The 20,453-nt window shown below is 40.8% G+C and overlaps 2 protein-coding genes across 3 annotated transcripts in view; one reads left to right on the top strand and one right to left on the bottom strand.

The window, feature by feature from the left end:
* Positions 1–97: 97 nt before the first annotated feature.
* On the bottom strand, positions 98–11,926 carry INIP (INTS3 and NABP interacting protein). The gene is made up of 6 exons (XM_083882862.1): positions 11,828–11,926; positions 11,360–11,464; positions 10,738–10,825; positions 3,941–4,043; positions 1,372–1,462; positions 98–486 (listed from the first exon to the last, which is right to left on the bottom strand). The coding sequence occupies exons 3-6, from the start codon at positions 10,760–10,762 to the stop codon at positions 391–393; spliced, it is 315 nt and encodes a 104-aa protein (XP_083738988.1). The 5' UTR covers positions 10,763–10,825; positions 11,360–11,464; positions 11,828–11,926; the 3' UTR covers positions 98–390.
* A 149-nt stretch (positions 11,927–12,075) lies between these two features.
* Positions 12,076–20,453, top strand: part of SNX30 (sorting nexin family member 30) — a gene marked incomplete at its 5' end in the record, with an annotated part of 56,377 nt that continues 47,999 nt past the window's right edge. The window contains one exon of one of the 2 annotated variants that reach the window (XM_083882864.1): positions 12,076–12,573. In XM_083882864.1, coding sequence (XP_083738990.1) covers positions 12,538–12,573 — 36 coding nt within the window. The remainder of the gene's footprint in view (positions 12,574–20,453) is intronic. The other variant, XM_083882865.1, reaches the window with a different exon arrangement.

Consider the following 20,453-nt stretch of genomic DNA (forward strand, 5'->3'; position numbering starts at 1 on the left):
CGTGTCTGTTTTGATGGACAGAAATGTTTTTCATTATTCATTACAAAAATCATATCTGTACATAATAAAAAGAAACAGATTGTGCATCTAATGTGACTCTGGTTTGGACATTTATTTAAAGGAAGCACTGAAACAGGGAAGAGCAAACCCTGTGCACTTCAAACTCCAAGAAAAGTGTTGCATTTGACTTTGACCCAACAGAGGAACAGAAATACAGGGTAAAAAATTTTCAACACTATTTCCCCATGACTAGAGCTCACACTCCTGAATGGCATTTGCAAAAAACGTGAAAAAAAGTAGGTTTTAAGATACTTAAAGAAATTAAAAGATCAGATAGCTCCTGCTATGGACAAAAATCAGATCTTGAATTTCTGAGACAAAGAACATTCCTTATTCTGCCTCAAGTCGAGGTAAGACAGGAAGAATAAGATTTCCAAATGCAGAGTCTTGAGTTATGAAGTATCCTGAGGAGTGTGCATGTGCGTGCTGGAAAGAGAAAAGCATTTGTTAAAGCATAACTCCCTGCAGCACTGACATGATTTAAATTTCATGGTTTCTGCAGCATTAATTATTTATTTCTCCCAGTTTGCTCCTTAATTCTCATAGTCTAATCCAAACCCAGCATTTTAGATCAGCCCCATCAGAACAGGGCCCATCAAGACAATTAACTTGGACATCCTCTGCTGTTCTTTCCAGCTAACCCCATGGAGGTGGGGGAAAATCAACTCCTGGTTCCTCTTCTTTGCCTAGACCCTATGTTTCCACTTCCCCTCCCTTCCATAACCAGCTTCCAATCTTGGTTTAGGAGAGCTGCTACATGGAGTGCCACCAGACACACTCCCAAACATGGGACACCAGGATTCTGTTCATGTGATATAGATATATGCTTGTTCACCTGAGGGAGGCAGCTGCCGTATGGCTCAGGAACACCTTTGTGAAATCCTACATGCCCTTTCCCAGTTCAAAGGCCGGACTCCAGCAAGTTAGATATTCTGCATATTCCCTCCCTCCACCACTGGGGAAGAACCCTAGTGAATCTCAAATTTAGCCTGAACCTGCAATGGGCCTTTGGAGTGATCAAGGCTAACCGGCACAGTGAACTGCCTGCAGGGCCAGCAGTCCAAGGGGAGCTTTCTGAGCTCAGGGAGTTCAACAGAAACACAAAGAGATGGCTGTGGGGCTGGGTAGAGCTCTCCATGCCCAAGGACATGTTTCATCATAACAAAAGAGACTTCACTTATGACAAATACAGAAATTTGAGATACCTAATGCCTAAAAGGGGCTTTTCAATATCTCTAGGAGCATGGCTGCTTTCTGAAGGGATGCACATCTAAAACAGAGCCAAGCTGAACTCTGACTGCATCAGCTCACCTGCAGTGCAGCCTTCTGCTGTGCTGCAATGTGCTGTTGCTCAGCATGATCACGGAAATCCTTATTCAGAGGTGATCTTGCAAGTGCAATGCTGCAAGAAAGAACAAGATGGTATGACACTGACCACGGCCAAAACATGTGTTCTTGCCATTTTAGCCATGGATACCAGGACTTCCTGAACTCTCATTTCACTCATGGCTTGACAATTGTCAGCTACTGTTTGGAATTACTATTTGTAAATATAAAAGAAAAAAGGGTAGACACAGCTGTATCATTTAAGCCATCACAAACAACTCCTGCCAAACTAAACCTGAAGCCTATTGTGGATTTTGCCCATGGGTTGAGTCCCACTGAAGTTAATGAAACCACTGTGGTGCAGTGTTAGACAATGCAAGGAATTTCTAAAGCAGCTTTGTGCTTTCACCATTATCAGTCACCAAGTGACTATTCTGAACAACTGTGACAAACAGAAGCACTAACAAGAGCTCTGCAAACTTCAGTATAAGACCAGGTCTTCGGTGGGAGGGAAGCAGTTTGCTACCTACAATAAGGGAGCTTCCTACTGATGTTAACTGAAATAATGATCCCTTGACAGCTTGGAGTACCTAAAACTGATTTAGCTTATCTATCTCAGGCAGTATAAGGTTTCAAAATAAAATTTACTGATGATTTTTCTTGTCTTTTATACCTTAGGACTTGTCTGCCTTCTTAAACCAAAAAGAAGACATAAAAAGCACCCCCAACTCTATATAAGTAACATGGAAATCAGGTGAGGGCTGCCATTAGAACTGTATTGCAATACAATTCTCAGCTACCTCTGAAATTGCCACTGGAGGCTGCTGCTGAAAACCCTGCTGCTACCCATCACAAAGACATAAGTACAGATAACAAGGATTCTGAGCAAATTCATCAACTGAATTTTACCAGCAGTTTCAATGTCAACAGCTGATTTAGTAAATCAGTTTTTGAGAAGCAGTCATGCTCATGAAAAGATTTGCAGCCACATCTATGCCTAAATGCATAACAAAACCTTAACAATTCAGAAAATTTTTTGCTTATGGCAAGTATTAAGTTTCACTGCTGAAGAAGAGTACTACTCTGTTTATTTAAAACACAGTTATTTTCAGTGATTTTAGAGGTATTTAATTTGCATTTAATCTGTACCCTCTAACTTTTCAATATGATTTCTGTAGATATGCTTAAGGTTCCAACATAAGCTGATATTTTTCAAAAGACATCTTCTGTTCTTGAACACAGGATTTTCACATGCCAAGGCCGGAAATCAATTAACTCATTCACCCTCACGCTGTTTCTACCACTGCTCTGCATCAAGCTCTTGTGATCAAGTTTGCACAATTTTTATGGTCTCAATTCTGACAATTCTGTGATCTTTGGCACAACATCAAAAAACTATCAGCTTGTCAAAAATCACACATCAGCCCACCATACCAAAGCAGAGAGTCTGATTGCTGCATTGTAGATTCCACCCATGTCCACCTTCAAAACTAGAAAATTCTAATTCTGCTCACTGGAATATAGTGTTATAGTTCCTAAAAGAAAAAAAGAGAGCACAAAGCACTCCCTGAAGCTCTGTCAGACTTAAAATGAAGCACAGAAACATTGCTGCCAGGAGTCAGGAGTTGTACGTAACAGTATGATATTCTGATTTTCTTTCCAACAATTTTCCTCAAATAATAACTACATACAGTTATTATTAATAGTTTCTTACCTCACTTAGAAGCTACATCAGGCAATTTCAAGTATTCTGCATGTTTTTTGACATTATGAAGGAATTAAAAGTGCCATGGAATCTCTTTGAAAAAAAGACACGGGCAGCACTCAGACTGTAGTCAGAGTATTTGACTCCTGTAGAGGCATTGCGGGTTACACTGTGTCTAGAATGTGGCACTGCATTCACTTCACACTAAACCCAGAGTTTGAGGAGCTCAATTTCTCCACATAAATTGCTGTGTGATTTTCTAGTTTCTAATTTATGACAAAAATCTGATTTTCTTGTCTTGTATGGGAGAAATCCCAGTAACAGCCCTTCAACTCAGATTAGATTATTGCCCTTTATGGTGTAGAATCATCCCTACAACACAGCATCTTTTACAGGATTATCTGCTGTAACATAAACTGGCTTTGTCTTGCACATAGGGAGTTTCAAGAATAACTCACTCCTGTGCCAACTGTTCTTCTCTAAGCACACAGAAATCTGAACCTAATGGTCTGCTACTTCCATTCCCCGGAGCATTTCAGCTTAATAATTAAATGTTTCCCCAGTGTCTGCTTCCTGAGTTTTCTTTATGGTAGACTTTAGTACACTTGAGTAAGCATATCTGCTTCTCTCATTCTCAAATGGAAATTATATAAGCCAAAATTCATGCTATGTAAACAATTTTAAATACTAATATGTTCCTAAAATGCAATGTCCCTCTGCCTTGTTATTAAGGATGGTCAGAAAACACTTCTGTTAAGTATTTATATAAGCTTACAAGCTCACTAGCTATTTGGCTTTTTTCCTTGATGTAATCAGTGATGTCCAAACATGTCTAAGAACATAAAATACCTGGCTCCAGGGTGATTTGTGGAAGACTGGTTTTGCATAAGTAACTTTCTCTTCTCCTTGTCTAGTTCTGCCAGGATTGCAACCCTATTTTTATTCTGGAAACCTGGTGAGAATGACAGAAAAATATTAGAGATATTTATTTGATTTCTGAGGCCCAACTCTAACCCTGTGGAATTAGAAGTCCCTGTAGAAAATTACTCTAAGATGAATACACTGATCTTCAAAGATCCCATTTCAAAGATCCCATTTGAAAAGACTATTATTAAATAGGCCTCATTTTTCGGCATGCAATAGCTTCTATAAGCTATCATGCATATCAATACATTTTAAAATAGAGGCTTTTAACTCAAGTTAGCTCCTACCCCTTTCCCAAGCCAGCTCTGGAGCTACAATCAAGGTTTATGATAAAATAGCTACCTTAAAAAAAAAAAAAAAAAAAAAAAAAAAAAAAAAAAAAGTAAACTTACCCGGTTCTAAATTTAAAATATAATCACTGAACGTTCAACTCAACAGTAACAATGGAATAATATACACACGGGGCTTAATTTCTCATGTCAGTGAACTCAAACTGTAACACAGCATTATATATATAACACAGAAGAATGGGCAAATCACTAAGCTTGCACATGTGTTTATACAAACATCTTTCATTCCATCTATGTAGAAAAGTTTAAATATACTGTGTCCTATATAAACTACCCTTATTCTGAGTATAAGCAAATGCTGGAATAAAGAAGTGAAATTAAACCATTAAACTGTCTGTACACAATATAAAAACGTGGCCTCCATTTGCTTTCATCATTCTTCCAAACAGACCTCGAATACTAGAGAAGGTGTCAGGAAGTAGCGTGACTTGAGAAAATTTTAAAAATGCCTAAAATCTGCTATCTATGTATTTTTCAAAGCTTCCTTCTAAACGCAAGCATGGCAAAACTCCTGTACCTACACAGGGCTCATATAATAAAAGATCTCACTGCAGCCCTCAAACAAACCAGACACACAAGTCCCTGCTGTTGCCCAGCTGTGCCTGAACAGCCCAGCTGAGGACAATGGCTCCAGAGCTGACTCTTACACACCTCTGTGCGCCACTCAGGACACTCCTCATGCCAGAAATACACGCTTTCTGAATCTCTGATTTGCTGCTGTTCTATAGACAACAAGCTATGACACCACCATAAAAAGAAAAGTCAAGTTCTCCTTTATTTTCTCCATACAAAAAGTCCAAGATTCCCACTGGAAATTGCTGTATGGTGTGCTCCTGCCCTGAAAACTGTCTTAGTGACAGCACTAAAATATGGTAGCCCACAAGTCATTAGGAAGGCCACACATGGTAACTCTTAAGGAGAGTATTAGAATGTCAAGGTAAAATGATTTATTTTCAGCAGCTGCACTCAAAGTTCATCCTCTCTGATAGACCTTGTGCTGATGCTCAATTACATAATCCAGTATTCCTTTCATCTGCATGGCTTAGTGAAGGAGACAATTACCAGAGAGAAACCTTCAACTCCACATAACAGTTTGCACAAAAATCTGTACTGCCTTGCTATCACTCTCTCACCTTTTTCTTCTACCATGCCTAACGTACACACCCATGAACTTCAGTGTCTCAAGAGTTCTCAAAAGGAGCACAGTCTTTTGATTTTATTGTACTATGGTTTTGTGCAAGATCACCCACAAAACTTTTGACATTTGCTAATGAGATTTTCAGTTACACTTAATTAACTGGTATTTTTCTGTCCACTAATCTCTCCTTCCCATGTGGTATTAGCTTCACTTAAACGCTGTTTGATAAGAGTATTGATTCAGGCCTTTGATGCTTCTCTGCTCTTCAGGTATTCTACACTATCTTTTTTTGAAGACTTTGCAATTGCAATGAATCTGAAACCTTAAAACAAAGCTGACATACAAGGGCTGACAAATCTTGCCAACAAGCTATGATTTATTATTTCTGAGCTGCAGCTAAACAATGTGTGGATGACTGAATCATCTCTTAGAGGGTCTGATCTAAAATAACCATGTTTGTATCCTCATTCTACAAAATTTTAATCCAAAAACCTTTATACTTGACATATTACTCAGCTTCTAATACTCCTTCCTTATCCTGAACTGCATAAATTTAAATGCATCCTTGGAATTCAGAAGATATTATGATTAAGGAAAGAAAAAGGAGATCATTTTTTAATATATGTTTGTGATCTAAAAAAATAAAGATTAAATATGCTTAAATTTATCACGAAGCAGATGGTATGATTCAGAAAAGCCTAACACATTTTAAATGCTGTTTTTAAACTGTGATCAGAAACTACCGAAGATTCTGTCTTCTATTTTGAGTCTTGTTACAGTACCTTGTGGAAGAAACTCCAGAGGTATTCAGAAGAAAGCCAAGTATTTTTTCTTCTCTTATACCTCTACTAAGAGCTTTGTGGTGTGTTTTTTGTTTGATTGTTTCTTGGTTGGGTTTTTTAAAAGTAGTGTTTTGCACTAGAGTTCAGACAGTTACCATCAGCACTTCTGTGCTGTGTTCTGATTCTGCTGTGCTGATAAAGTTGCTTACGAGAGTTTGCTGTTGGTAAGGAGAAAAAAGTCTGTTTAACAAAATGGAGGAGCACATTCAACAGGTACATGTTACTACTCCTCAGCTGAACTATGTGAGGTTCCCACAGGTAAATTTTGTCAACATGCAAAGTAAAGCCTGTTCATTTAAAGGTTAACAACAGAGGGGGTGGAACATGAGATATGCATTTCACAGAGAAATTCTGGCACCCTTAGAAATTAATTAACTGTATCTGGCAGTACATAAGTAAGAATTTAATTTAAATTCCCTGTTGTGGAACCCAAAATGCTTTCGTAAAGTCCAGCCTGAAACTCCTACAGAAGTTTCCCTCTTCAATTATAGATAAGAGTAATTTTTCATCTGCAGATTTGTCTGTTCTGCTTTCTAGTCGTAAAAACGTGGATACGTGAATATCAAAAGCCATCCTTAGTACATATCAGATTCTCATCTGTGAAAGTGAGTGCAGATTTTCAAACACAGGAACTTCCTAGCAGAGCTTTAAATTGAGATTTCCCTTCACTAGGCTGAGTTGCACTAATATTTTGAGTTTGAACAGTTTGAATATTGCAGTTTATTAGTATTTTTCTCCGCTTTGCTGACATGAGTCCTGACACAAAATGATCTGTTCAAGGCAGCTAAACAGATTAATGGCAGTGTCAGATGTCAAAATTAGCACCTAGATCATCAGATTGCTCTCTAATGTAGCAGATTCAGGACATTTAAAATTTAAACCCTTCTGACACCTTTATTTCTGACATCAAGCATTGTATCTGCACGGGACTGGAAAGATTACTTGCACTTATTTTCTGCACATGAAAAGCAGAAAGCCAGAGAAAGCGGAAACCTTGCTGAGTGATACTGACAGCTTTAAGAGCTCACAGCAAGCCTCTCTCTTTAACCTAATCTCAACATCTTATCCACCACCCTCTCTATTACCTATGTCAGTCAGTTCTTCTAACTAATCCTACACAGAAAGCTAATCCTTCTTCTAACTAATCCTACACATTACCTTTATCTATATTTAATTTTTTGCTTTTCATTGATTATCTTTCCTTGATTTCTTTCCTTGATTTGTTGCTTCAAATTCACAACACATTTAAGTTTTTTCCAAGATGTACTATTTATCATTTGTCCATAGTTGTGTAACAGCACTAAATAGCCCTCTAATACTTTGTGTCCAAGATATACTTTTACTCAGAAAATGTTTTCAAAGCTGTATGTCAGCTCAAAGATCTGAGCACTGAAAGGCATTGCATTTTGTCCTGCCCGCTCAATTCAGAAAGGATTTAAAGCAATTTCTTTACTGAAGTGCATGTTTCTATAAATGGCAGCAGTCATCAAGTGAGGCAGAACCCTCTTAAAAAGCAGAATCTAAAGACCTTATTAAAAACACATCACTTTCAAAAAAAAATGGAGTAATTATATTTGATGTCCTGATGACTGGCATCTCAAAACAACATCTAATAGTCTGCTGCATGCCAACATTCTCAGTAACAATTTACATCTGGATATGCTTTCATACAATTTGTGTGACAATGAAACAAAAGGTGTACTGGTTATTCAGTAAATTAAGTTGAATTACTTAAAAATACATTAGTACTTTGACTGTGCCTTCAGAAAACAGCTACATACATAGCTGAATATAAGTAATTGACAGCTTTATGGCTGCGAAGTTCTCAAGTACTATGCTTACACACAGATCAGACTCAGATGGGGAAGAGCAAAATGTTTAGATTTCAATGTAATTCACATAATTCAATGCAGAACAGCACAATCTTCCTTTCCAGATTCGGTGAACAGAGTGCCAAATCTAGCTGCTTAGACTGTGGTATGTGAATGCCTCCACATACCTTTAGACCAAAAAGATAAACGATTTTCAGGATATAAAGAGACTCTAGAATTGCTACAGCCTGAAACTCAGAACTCTGTTCATATTTCAAGAGCTTCTTCTTCCAACATACCAGAATTCTGACTTTCTGAACAGTTCAGCCCTGCGTGAAGCAGAATCGGTTTTTTTTCCACCTTTGGGGACCAAAAGGAGAATTCTAAATGTCCTGAGCAGTTACATCTCTCATGTCAGAGGGATTTGTCTAGGAGGACTCACATACAAAGTAGTCAATTCAGTTACAGTGTATGCTCTGGCCGTGCATTATGCAAAGCAAAAGCATTATGCAAGAGCAGCCTGATGAATGCATGTTGCCTAAGTACTGTGTGTGAAGTACTGTGGTAGGAGAAGTGTATTCCTGAGCACCCAGAAGTGCTTGCTGTAATTCAGAAGCTGATTTCCACCTCTCAAAGTGTATCACTCTGGTCAATGAGCTCATCTGGTGGACAATGCACAGCATGCAGGAAGATCTTCCATTGCTTTTAAATGCCACAGTCAGTCTCATGCTATCAGTTCCATGTGGTACTAATGAACTGAAATAAGATTTTCCATTCAATTCTTTTTGGTTTTTCAGCACTAACACGCAGCTCACTACCAAGAGTGCTTTTCTAAGAGGCCAATGAATAAAACTCTGGTCCACAAAATCTTAACTTTTATAGTCCAAGTCGGTAATCAATGGAAAACTCAAATTTACTCCTAAGAAAATATGTGATAGCAATCAAAGGAAAAGCAGTAATTCGGTACAAAGAATTCCCATCACAGTCTACCTATGTAGAAGGCTAATGTTTAATTCATCCTTACAGCTCTGCCTGAGTAAGTGGAACCATTCATAACCCTTCCAGTGAGCATTTCAGTAAACTTCTATTCCTTCTGTCCAAGTGAAGCATTGCTTGAACAGTACTAATACATGTGCCATGAGACATGCTAAAAACGCAGGGTTTATCACAGTCCTTTTTCACTAGACTCCATCTAGCCAAGACAGAAGCCCTGAACTGTTGTTTATATTTACTTGTTCCCTTCTAACTTTCGTAGTTGTACTATTTATAGGATTATTTGGTAATTAAATTTGACAATGTTTCTTGTCTACTTAGGGCAAATGACTTTCATATAACTACATGGTTCCTTTAATAAGTCTGTAAAGGATATGTCAAATAAAAGATTCCAAGGCTCTATTAAATTATTAGACTCTGGAGTCAGGAGGGAAGCAAAGGTATTCTGGCACTAAAATCCCATCCCTCAGTAAACCAACATATTTAAGAAAAAGCAGTTTTTAACTCTCTATGACAAGGTTCTATTCCTTGCAATGATGCTGATTTGGTATTCACAGAATAAAAGCAAGATTTATCATTATGTACCAAAAACCTTCACAGAGTTAAAATTTGCAAACAGGCAGCTCTGCAATCGGCAGTACTCTTCTGGCAACATCTCACAAAAATCTCACTAAGCATTCAAGAAACTACATCCTTTTCATCATGTAGCAAGTAAAATCTGTGTTTTGGACCCACACGAGTCATACACCCCCTGAAGTATCATCCAGCAACATCCAGGTTTGCAGGTGCGCTTGAGGTAGACACAAACAGATGTCTGCAAAAACTCTCCACTAGCTGGGAAACTGAGCCCAGAATTCATTTCTCACAACCAAGTAAGGGAAGAGCCATACCTGAGAAGCTTTTTCCCCAGCGCTTCCATGTAAGAAAAGCCTCGGAGTTCTCCTAAGGTTTCCAAAAAGCACCTCTAGAGGGCGATTTAAGATCCTCCTTCAAATTTATTGGCGACACCCCCAGACCCTTAGGCCCCTCTAAAGCACAGGCATTGCCTGGATAGATGGACCATTTCTGAGATTTTTATTACTTTAAGGATGCAATTGAGATGCATCCTGGCATAAAGGAACACTTCATCGCAGTTAACATTATGGCTTTAATTGGCTTTTTCTCCTATGCCTGGCCACTTGCTGCCTGTAACAGATACTTATTGTTGGGGTCTTGCTGTTCCCAACATGACATGGAATGTATTTTACTTCTGGCTGTTCTCTGATGTTGAATGCAATAGCTACCAATCATGTTCAATGCCAAGTAAGTGTCTGAAATAAGCTTCAGGAAATGATCACTGTACCACAGGCATGGTAGGTACTTCCTAACCCCAAGCACAACGTTATGCTCAGTAATTCAGAGCTTCCCAGCCATTAGTGGTCTTTTTCAACCATTAAATGTGTGTGTATCTTGTTCTAGAAGAATTGCTGCCCTTCTGCTGCTTTCAGCCCCTCTTTCCCTTCTTCATCTTTCCATAAAAATACAGTTATGGTGACTTCACTGATATTTTGCATAGTCTTTTCCCTTGAATACTTAGATTAAAACCTACCTTGTCCTGAAGGATTTGCTGCCATCCTTCAATTTTCAGCCCTTGTTTTATTCAGCTGGAGTTCAAATCTTTTAACCCCCACAAATATCTGCAAAACAGGCACAATGTAAGACAAACATACTCCCTTAAAAGAAGAGCTTGGAATTAAATTTGTTAGAGACTTCATAAATATGGCAACTGTTAGAAAGCACACGCCGAACAGGGCATGTGTGTTGTTTAAAAGGTATTATGCACTTTTTATTGTTCTGACCGAAACTTTTGGCTTCAAATACCAAGGGTTGTGATCAATGCTTTTTTTCAGATTCTAGTCATTTCTATTAGATGAAGCAATAGTAATTTCTTGCGATTTCTGTTCCAGTAAAAATAATATATATAATTAGAGTCATACACTCATTTTCCCAACTTAACTTCTTCCTGATAAGGTATCTCAGACTACACTTAAGAATCAAATCTTCGTAGTCATTAAAAGCTGAAGTCTTGAAAGAACCCACTTTAGGCTCTAACTCAAGAAAAATTGATTGTTTGTGGAGAGGCAATTTAAATCCTAGAGACAAGGCTAGACAAAGTTGGCTGCAGCTGTGGCAAAACAAGAAAGAAGGCCTGCTCCTCGGGCATACGTCACCTCGGACCACCATCAACATCTGTTTCCATCAAGGTGCCAGGCTGTAAGTGCAGCGCGAAGAGCTCTGGCTCGGCCACGCGGAGCCGAGGGATGGAATGCTGAATCCTGCAGGGAACGTGAAGCACAGGTCAGTCACACTTCCACAGGAGACCGGCCCATTGCTACGCCCTGGACCTGCAGGTCCCTGAGCAGCAGCGCGGCGGTGAATTAATAACTCAGTGGCAGTATTAATTATGCGCAGTGACAGCAGTCGGGACGGGTTTCCCCAGGAGCCACGGCTGGCCTGGCCCGACCCGCTCCCGCCGATGCCCGCCTCCCCCCGCCGCGGCTCGGGAATGGGCTCTCCCGCCCTTCTCTTCCTTCCCGCCCACAGGGGACGGACTGCCTCCCTGGCTCTCTCTCCCCCGCCTGGCGGGGATGCTGTGCCTCAGCCCGGCCGGCCTGGCTGGGGCTCCTGCCCGCACCCACCTGCCCGAGGGCGCGGCCCTTCCCCGCTCCCTTTTCCCGCAGCGCGCCCGCGCCGCCCCCGCTCCTGACGCTCCTGACGCTCGTGACGCTCGCACCGCGCGACGGCGGCCGCGCCTCGCCCCGCCCCTTCCCGCCCGCGCCCCGCGCCTGCGCCCCGCGGCCGGAAGGGCCGGGTCACGTCACGGTGTGCGGGAGAGGCGCGGCCGGCCGGGCCCAGTGCTGCCTTCGGCGGAAAGGCCGCGTCTGCCGGTGTCTGCTCCTGCCCTGGGCATCCATCCGCCTGGGAACGGCAGCAGGCGCGAGGAATTCACGCGAGGGCCACACTATGAGGACTCCAGGCAGCCTCGCTGTTAAATAGAAAAGAAACGCCACAAGTGGAAGGGAACGGGTCACGGAATCAGGTTGAAAAAGACCTCCGAGATCATGGAGTCGCAGCTGTGACCCAACACCGCCCTATCAACCAGAGCGTGGCGCTGAGTGCTGCATCCATTCATTGGTTAACCCCTCCAGGGACACTGGCTCCACACTTCCTGGGCAACTCATTCCAAAGTCTGATCGCTCTTTCAGGGAAGAACCTCCCCAGACGCAACTTGAGGTTGTGTCCTCTTAACCTGTCCCTTTTTAATTTTTTTTTTCTTTAAATCTCTGCCGTGCAGGTTGTGTTTGAACACCGCAGCAATATTTGGCATGAATTCCAGAGAGGTTTGTTCATGGAACCAACGCATAGTTTGCTTTTGAAATGTCAGGTAAAAACTGTATAGATGAGTGTATCTGATTAAGTGATCCGGTCTGATCTGGAGAATAAACCTTAGTCTTAAAGCAGCAATCTGAGACTTTTTATGTCCTTGTGGTTAAAATACTCATTTGAATCAAACCTGAGTAGCGGCTGTAGTTTTAACATAAATAAAAATTATTAAGGACTGCTCTAAATAAATAATTTGAAGATTACAAACAGGTGGTGCCAATGCTGACCTCTCTGTAGCCAAAAATCAGTAACATTGTTTACTTCAGTTTTATATGCAGGGGTTTTTAAGGCACTAAACAATTTACATGAAATAAAGACCCTTTTTCATCTTTACTTGAATCTAAGGATGAGAACAGAAATCAGTTACTTTTTTATGACTTAGTTCAAGATGTCTATGTACATATGCTTTTACTGCAGGATATTAAAATTTTTAATATTAAGGTTTTGATGGTGTATGTAACAGGTACTTCTGACCCTTACTAGTGACCCTTACAGCAATAATGACAGTGATATTGGATCTGGTAGTCAAACCTGTATGCTGAAGGGCATTTTTTTCATCTGCTTTCTTTTTCATCAAATACTAGAAGTCCATAACCTCCTCATTCTTCAGGCCTAAAGTGGAAAAAGAGCTTACTAAAAACTGTTGATTTAGTCATAATGTAATTATTTATATTGGTAACAATACACACAGACTATACATGGTGCTGAATGTCACACTAATTCATTAGCTTGGACAACTACATATATACAGAAGTATTGAAGGCAATTAACAATTTCTTAAGATCTGCTGCAACCAGCTTTACTGATCATAAAGAAATAAATTACATTTTTGACAGTGTACAAAATACATAAAAATCTTGCCAGCATCTATAATAATGTGTTAATTTATCTTAAAATTATATGCCTTAATATTATACACATGGATTCTATAAGATAGGCAATATTCTGCTAACCAAGTATGCTGTCTGTTCTTCCATTTATACTGTTCAAAGACTCACAAAGTGTTTGACATTTTTAAAACTCAACAAATTTGTGTCTGGAAACTTGTAATGTCCAGATGTAGAATTTATTTACCTGGATTGTTGACCTGGTAAAAGCAGTGTGTCTCTGTGTGAGAGTGTGCATTTGTGTAGGGTTGTGTGTGTGCCTGTACCCAAACCAGCAGACAATCTCAGGGAGTTTTGTGTTTGCTTTAAAGCCCTGTTGATTAATACTGTGGGAAGCAAACACTGCTACCATTCCCACATACTTGTATTGTCAACTGTTCTCTTTGCATGAACAGCTGACTGAGCACCTGCCCTCCTGATTCTGATACTGTTTTTTGTTTTGTTTTATTTTGTTATTACTCGTTCTGCCTTTAGAAATGTCGTATGTGCTGTTTTTTTTCCCTTTTAATTATCCCTTGGATGATTTGCAGACCATTTTATCTAGACACCTCACTTGTAATCGTTAACTGCTGAGAAGTAGGGTGAGTGAAGAGCAGCACAGCATCCAAACTGTCGCCCCTGATTTTCTTGCTTTCAAGTGTTTGAATCTTTGCAGTCTGATTCTCACACTGCTTTGTGTAAACTATATGTATTTTTAGAATTTATCTATGTGTTTTGCATAGTTGTTCTCTGAGAGGAGAACTTGATTGAAAGTAAGAGTGACCAATCAGGTCATGAGGTTATAACCTCCTTGGGCCAATCCTGGGCCTCTGTAAAAAGTGTATATAAGTAATGGAGTCAGAGAAAAATAAAGGAGCTTTCCATGTTTAACCCTGCTCCTGCCTGCTTGTCCTCTGTGAGGGTTCACACCCACGTCACAACTTGTTACCCCTCTACGTGAAGGGGTAACACCAAACTAATAATCCTAACTGGTTCAGTTCCCTGTGATGTCATTCCAGGCCTGAGGATATAAGTGATTCTAAAAAGCTGCAGTTTGAGGTAGACAGGCCTAGCTGCTGCGTTCTTCTTTACACAGCTAACTGTAGTAAGAATGATTAATTAGTGACCTTGTCACTAATTTTGGGGATCAAGTCCTTGTTTGGGGATCAGGAAAGGAAAATAGAGAAAGAAGAAGCAGCAGGGCAAAGAGGAAGAGTCATCAGGAAGGAAACTCAGGTGAAGAAAAGCTGGGACTAATTCTTCATTTCTGTACAAGTGTGGTGAATGCTGATCATAGTAGTAACTTCGAGCATCTCTACAAAAACATGATCATGCTTCAAGTCAAATGAGGCTTCCCTTGGCTTTGGAAGGAGTTTCACATCAATGAAAGATGCAGAAACAGGAAGAAATGTAACCCTTTAGACGAATGATATCTAATCTCTGATGTGTCAGAATGCTTTTGCCTGAAATTCCTTCTTGTTCAGGATAAGCAAATAAATGTAAACTAAAACATTTATAGCATGTCTTCGGGAGACCCTTTATAAAATCTTCAGTTCAAAAGGAGGCTGTTCTTGAACACTGCCTCATAAATCTTGCCATGCTCTTCCTTCAGGCAATAAAATGCTGTTTTTCAGCCTGGCTGTTCTCATCATCTTGGAGTAGAGGGACCTCTGTATCCCATTATATAAACAAAATCTGTGTTAAATTGAATGTAGTTCTGAATGAATATAAATGGCAACATGAAAACACGGTGAGACTATTCATATAGCTGGAGCACTGCACTGGATGTCTACTAACAGATGGGGATTGGTCTCTTTCTCCAGGTAGCAACTGACAGAATAAGAGGATACAGTCTTAAGTTGTGGCAATGGAAATATTTAGGTTGGATAGTAGGAAAAAAAATTTTATGGAAAGAGTGATAAAGTACTGGAATGGTCTGCCTGGGAAGTGATGGAGTCACCATCCCTGGATGTGTTTCAGAATAGGCTGGATGTGGCACTCGGTGCCATGGTTTAGTTGAGGTGTTAGGGCATGGGTTGGACTCAATGATCTTAAAGGTCTCTTCCAACCTAGTCATTCTGTGATTTCAGAATGACCATGGGCAGTTCTAGTTACTACAGGTTGAAGTAGAAGAGTGATTTACATGTTGGGTTCTTTTCCCCCTAAGTGAAAATAGTACATGCATGATGTTTCCTTGTGTTGAACCAAGATCTTCCAGAGTACTGTTTTTATTTTTGTATGGCAGTGCTATTCATACGTATCCATCCCTAACAGTCCCTTTCTCTATTTATTGTGTGTGTCACAAAAAAACCCTTCAAACAAATAAAATGCGTCTTGAAGAGTCTTTAAGCATTTTAGATTGGGGTTTACATATCCCATTGTGTAAAGATACTGTATCCATAGTTACAGTCTTCTCCTTGATTGGATTTTTGATTTTTAATTTTATAGCCCTTTAGCTCAGACTTCCACTTTGTATCACAAGTGTCCTTTGTTTCCACAATCCTGTTTATGGCACCCCCATAAAACTTGACAGATTTGAAGGCTTTTGATGCAGCATTATCTTACATGTGTGCATGAATGCACAAGTGTGTCACAGTGTCTCTCACAGAGAGCAAAGCCTCTATCCACCCAGGCTAGCCCGACACTGCAGACATGCAGGGGACACTCCTCAGGATCCAAGAACGTGAGGGGCAGCTAAGGAATCCTTTCCCTTTGTGTGGGAGAGGCTTGCAACGCTGGTGGAGGAAGGAGTCGGGCTCCGTCAGAGGGCGAAATCCAAGACCTTTATTACACCCCTCAACGAGAGTTACTACCCTCAAGAGAGCTGCTCCAACTGACCCCCAGGACAAAGATTACAACAACTTATAAACAGAGGGGGGATACAGCAGGAGGGGCGGAACCTTCAACCAATAAGGGACAATGTGGGAGTGGGTAAGGGTAGGAAGGAGAGTCCAGGGATCCAATGGGAGAGTAGGGGAGGGGAATTCCCCCGTTCCTGTCCTATCACTCGACACCCTTACTCGAACTTTCTAGAAGCAGAGGAGGGTGGCCGAATGGCAGGCAGGATTCAGGGAAGGAGGCTGGCAATGATACATTGGGATTGACAGGAAAAGGGGAAGGAATAACCTGGGAAAATAACATTCTTTAAAGCCAGACAGAGGGAAAGGAACAAACCATTATATCTTAACACAAGTGTTGTGTGCTCATGACTTGAAACCAATCCTATTTCTAGAGAGTCACTGAGTACATGCGTAAGATTTAACATGATGGAGTCAAAAGCCTGCCCTCTCCAAACTCTGCAGTACAAGACATGAGGTCTAGTAGCATATGGAAGGAAGGACTCTTTCTGAAAAGAGAGCTGGATTTTTGGGTGTTTTACATCTTCTAGAATGGTCTTGTTCTGTAGTAGTTTCATGTGTGCCTATGTGCAGGCAGACACAAAATATTATCCTTGCCAAAAAAGACCATAGTGGGGAAAAAACAAAGCAGCTGAGGAGAGGCTGTTGACAGCAGAGAAAAAATTTTACTGCCCTTGACCTGTATAATCAGCCAAGCCTGCCAGTACCTCTGTGGCCTCAAGCCTACCTTATTGTTTGTACTGTCTGGAGTATGCTATTGAGAATCCTAGAATTTTATCTTTAAATAGAATACTTGATGAAAAACAGGTCGGCTTTACATGTCTGGTCTAGTAAATAAATACAATGTGAACTTAGCCTCCTGATAGTCATTGTAAACCCTGTGGCCATTTTATGCCTTATCTGGACAAGAAGATAAAGATGCATTACAAAAAGAATGTTAAGAGACAACTGACAGTCCCTCTCAGGCTTACACTGAACACTTAAAAAGCCATCTGCCGTTATAAAAACATCCCGGGTGGTATTCCTGGGGTAACTGGCACTCCAGATCAGAACAGCAATGCAAGATAGGTGCCATCCTTTAATCTGTAAATAGGTGTCCTGCACATCATCTGTGGATCCTTCCTCTCCCTGTTTATCCTAGTAAACAATCCAAAGAGGTAGCCTGCAGGACTTTGATTTCAGTGATGCAGACAGAACTCTTTTTTCCAGGAAGAGCATGTGAAACTGATGACATTTGTCTTGCATTGGTGAGATTCTTGATCCCCAAACTGAACATTTCTCTTCTTGCCAAGTTAGTATTACACCTCTCTATTTCATCCTGCTTCTGAGCTGAAATGATGCAAACATAATAAATAGTTAAGATTTTGCTAGGAGAGCATGCTAGTTTTTTCAAGTTAACTTGGGCTATCTTGATGTGGGCATTAAGTAGCAGTCTCTTTTCAGCCTGCCACTGATTTTGGCTTTCACCGTGTATTTTATACTCTGGTTGTGTGTTTCATGTGCTGAATGGTTTTAACTTGGTTGATGTTTAACAACAACAACAACAAAAAAATTTAAAAAAAAAAATCAAGGAAAATATTATGGTCGTAAAATTAAACCACCACAGTGGAAAGAGATACATAACCATGTTTTTAATCACTCATAATTTCCTAGCAGAATTAAGACATTTATTTATTTCACTGCTAGTACTAGAAAAATAGACACTTCCTCAGTTTTTGTCAGTACCTCTTGTGCCTGCTGTTGGAGCCAGATGACCACATGCTGACACATTTAGAGGTTCCTATTTGAGGGTAGAAAACAATTCCTACAAGAAGTCAGCTACATAACACATCTTTTTCTTCTGTTTCATTTCATGCACAATAGATTTGGAGTTCTTTAGACCCTTGTTCATATTGTGTGACTAGTTCTAATCAAGTTATAAGAATTTGCTCCTAACTTTAATTTCAGATTCAAAGTTCCATCTTCTTTTTGAAGTTCCAGTTCTTGAAATCAACTACATAATATGGTCATCTTCCATGTTAAAAAAAAGTAGAAATGGGTTTCCATTATAGCTGAAGAAGATAAAAGCTCACCCTAGTCTGTGATATGAACTAGCAGAGAATACAGCAAAGGCCAGACAGTTGTACTGATTTTTAAGATTACACATTTAAAGTAAGTTTAATCTATTTTAAGGTATGATTTATGATTTTTTAACTCTTCTAATAGAACATAGAATGGTTTGGGTTGAAAGGGACTTTAAAAATCATCCAGTTCCAACCTCCCTGTCATAGGCAGGGAGCCTTCCCTAGACCAGGTCACTCAGAGCTCCACCCCATTTGGTCTTCTTCCTGTTTCTTAGTATCAGTTTACATTTGCTACCTAAGATATGTATCACCATTAAACCTAGATTACTGTCTGTACAAATCTTTGCAGATTTGGTACTCACCAAAATCAGAGGATGAAAGACATCTGTCATTAGTCATTAAGACAGTTAAAGGTTAGATTGCTTACCCTGTTTTTTAGGGTTTTTAAAAAAGTATGTTGTTATCATAAATTACATTTCAGTGTTGACTTAGTGTCAACAGTTAGCCAGCTTGACTTTACAGCATGCTATGGTGTTGGAATTCTGAAATTTAATATAACTTTCACAGCCAGAATTTAGGAATATCACCATAATAATCAGCAAGTTTGTAATTTTCCTGTGTAACAGCTCTTCCACTAATGTCTTCTGAACTTCTTCTAACCAGATTTCAGCTTACTTGTATTCACAAGTGCACAAATATTTCTGCATGTTGCATATACTGATCCAGTTAGTTATTTGAAAAAGTTTCTAAGTATTCTATGTCAGATGAACTGAGTTAAGGATGATATGGCAGAAACAGATAACAGAGATAATTGTAATAAAAAGTGTAATGAAGTGTAATGAAGAAGGAATATTTCATGGCTGCATTCTCACTGGGGCCTGGCGCTTATTTTGGACTTTTGATCTCTGCTGGAGTTCAAACATTATATAATATTGAGTAGTTATTTATAGTAAGGATTGATTTTTTTCCCCCATATTTCTTCCCTGTGATACACAGCATTTCTTTTTGCAATGACAGTCCAGTGTTGTGCTGTCATCCTTGTCCTGCCATGTGGCACCTGGCAGTGACACCTGTAAATCTTAATAGCTTAACTTTAGGTATTAGTGCTGCCCTTTTGATTTCAATGGCCTGTGCTCCCCAGGAAAAATTAAACACAACTGACATGTTTACAGCATCCAAGTCTTTATCTTGTCACGTAACTATGTTTATCTTCATATATCTATCTGTAGCTGGAAGGGATTGTGGTAGTCTTATACATCATTTTCCCCAGTAGCATGTTACTCTATCATGTGTAATTAGTGCTGAGCAAATTGTTTGGAAAAGGTAATTTATCCATCAGATTTAGCTACTTTACCTGCTCAGGAAACATCTTAGACCAAACTATGATTTTTCTCCTAATTATGGGTTATCCTGCCATCATGAACACTTTTCCCATGCTTGTTAAATGTGGATAGATCACTGAATTTTTGTAATGGATACACGCTGTTAGACAGATTTGCACGGCTCGCTTCTAGAGGTCCTGATGCACCGTTTCAGCACGATGAAACATTCTACAGCAATATGAGATGTCTCAGCGTGAGCTCTCTGCGGCAAAAGCAGGCACATAGCACCAATGGAAGGATGTTTCCAGGCAGGCCCTGCGTGCGGTGCCCCTCCGCGTCTCGGCCTGCGGGGCCCTCCGGCCGTGCGGAGTCCCGGAAGCCGGGCCTGGTCCCTCCCGGGCCGGCCTGGGCTCGCTCCCGCACCGCAACCCGCCCCTGTACAAATTTCCCTTCCGACACGAGCCTAGTTTGACGTCGGCGAGGCTGGAAAAGTCGAGGAGCTGGATTGCTTTACCCGCCGTTCGACAGCGTGCGGCGACATCGCCGCGGCCCGGGGTCACGTCGGGGCCGCTCGGTGCCTCCCCCGGCTCGGCCCGGGGCTCCGCCATCCCCGGCTGCCCCTGGCCCGCCCGGGGCTCCGCAGGTCCCGACGCCCGCCCTGAGGCCTGTGGCTGCCGGGGCAGCGTGCGCGCTCGGCGGCGGCGCGGGCGGGGCGGCAGGTGCCAGGGCCGTTCCCTGGGGAAGGGGCGGGCGGTGGCGCAGGCGGATGCCG

Source organism: Zosterops lateralis (assembly GCF_965231275.1).
Source record: "Zosterops lateralis genome assembly, chromosome: Z".
Taxonomy (NCBI): Eukaryota; Metazoa; Chordata; class Aves; order Passeriformes; family Zosteropidae; genus Zosterops; species Zosterops lateralis.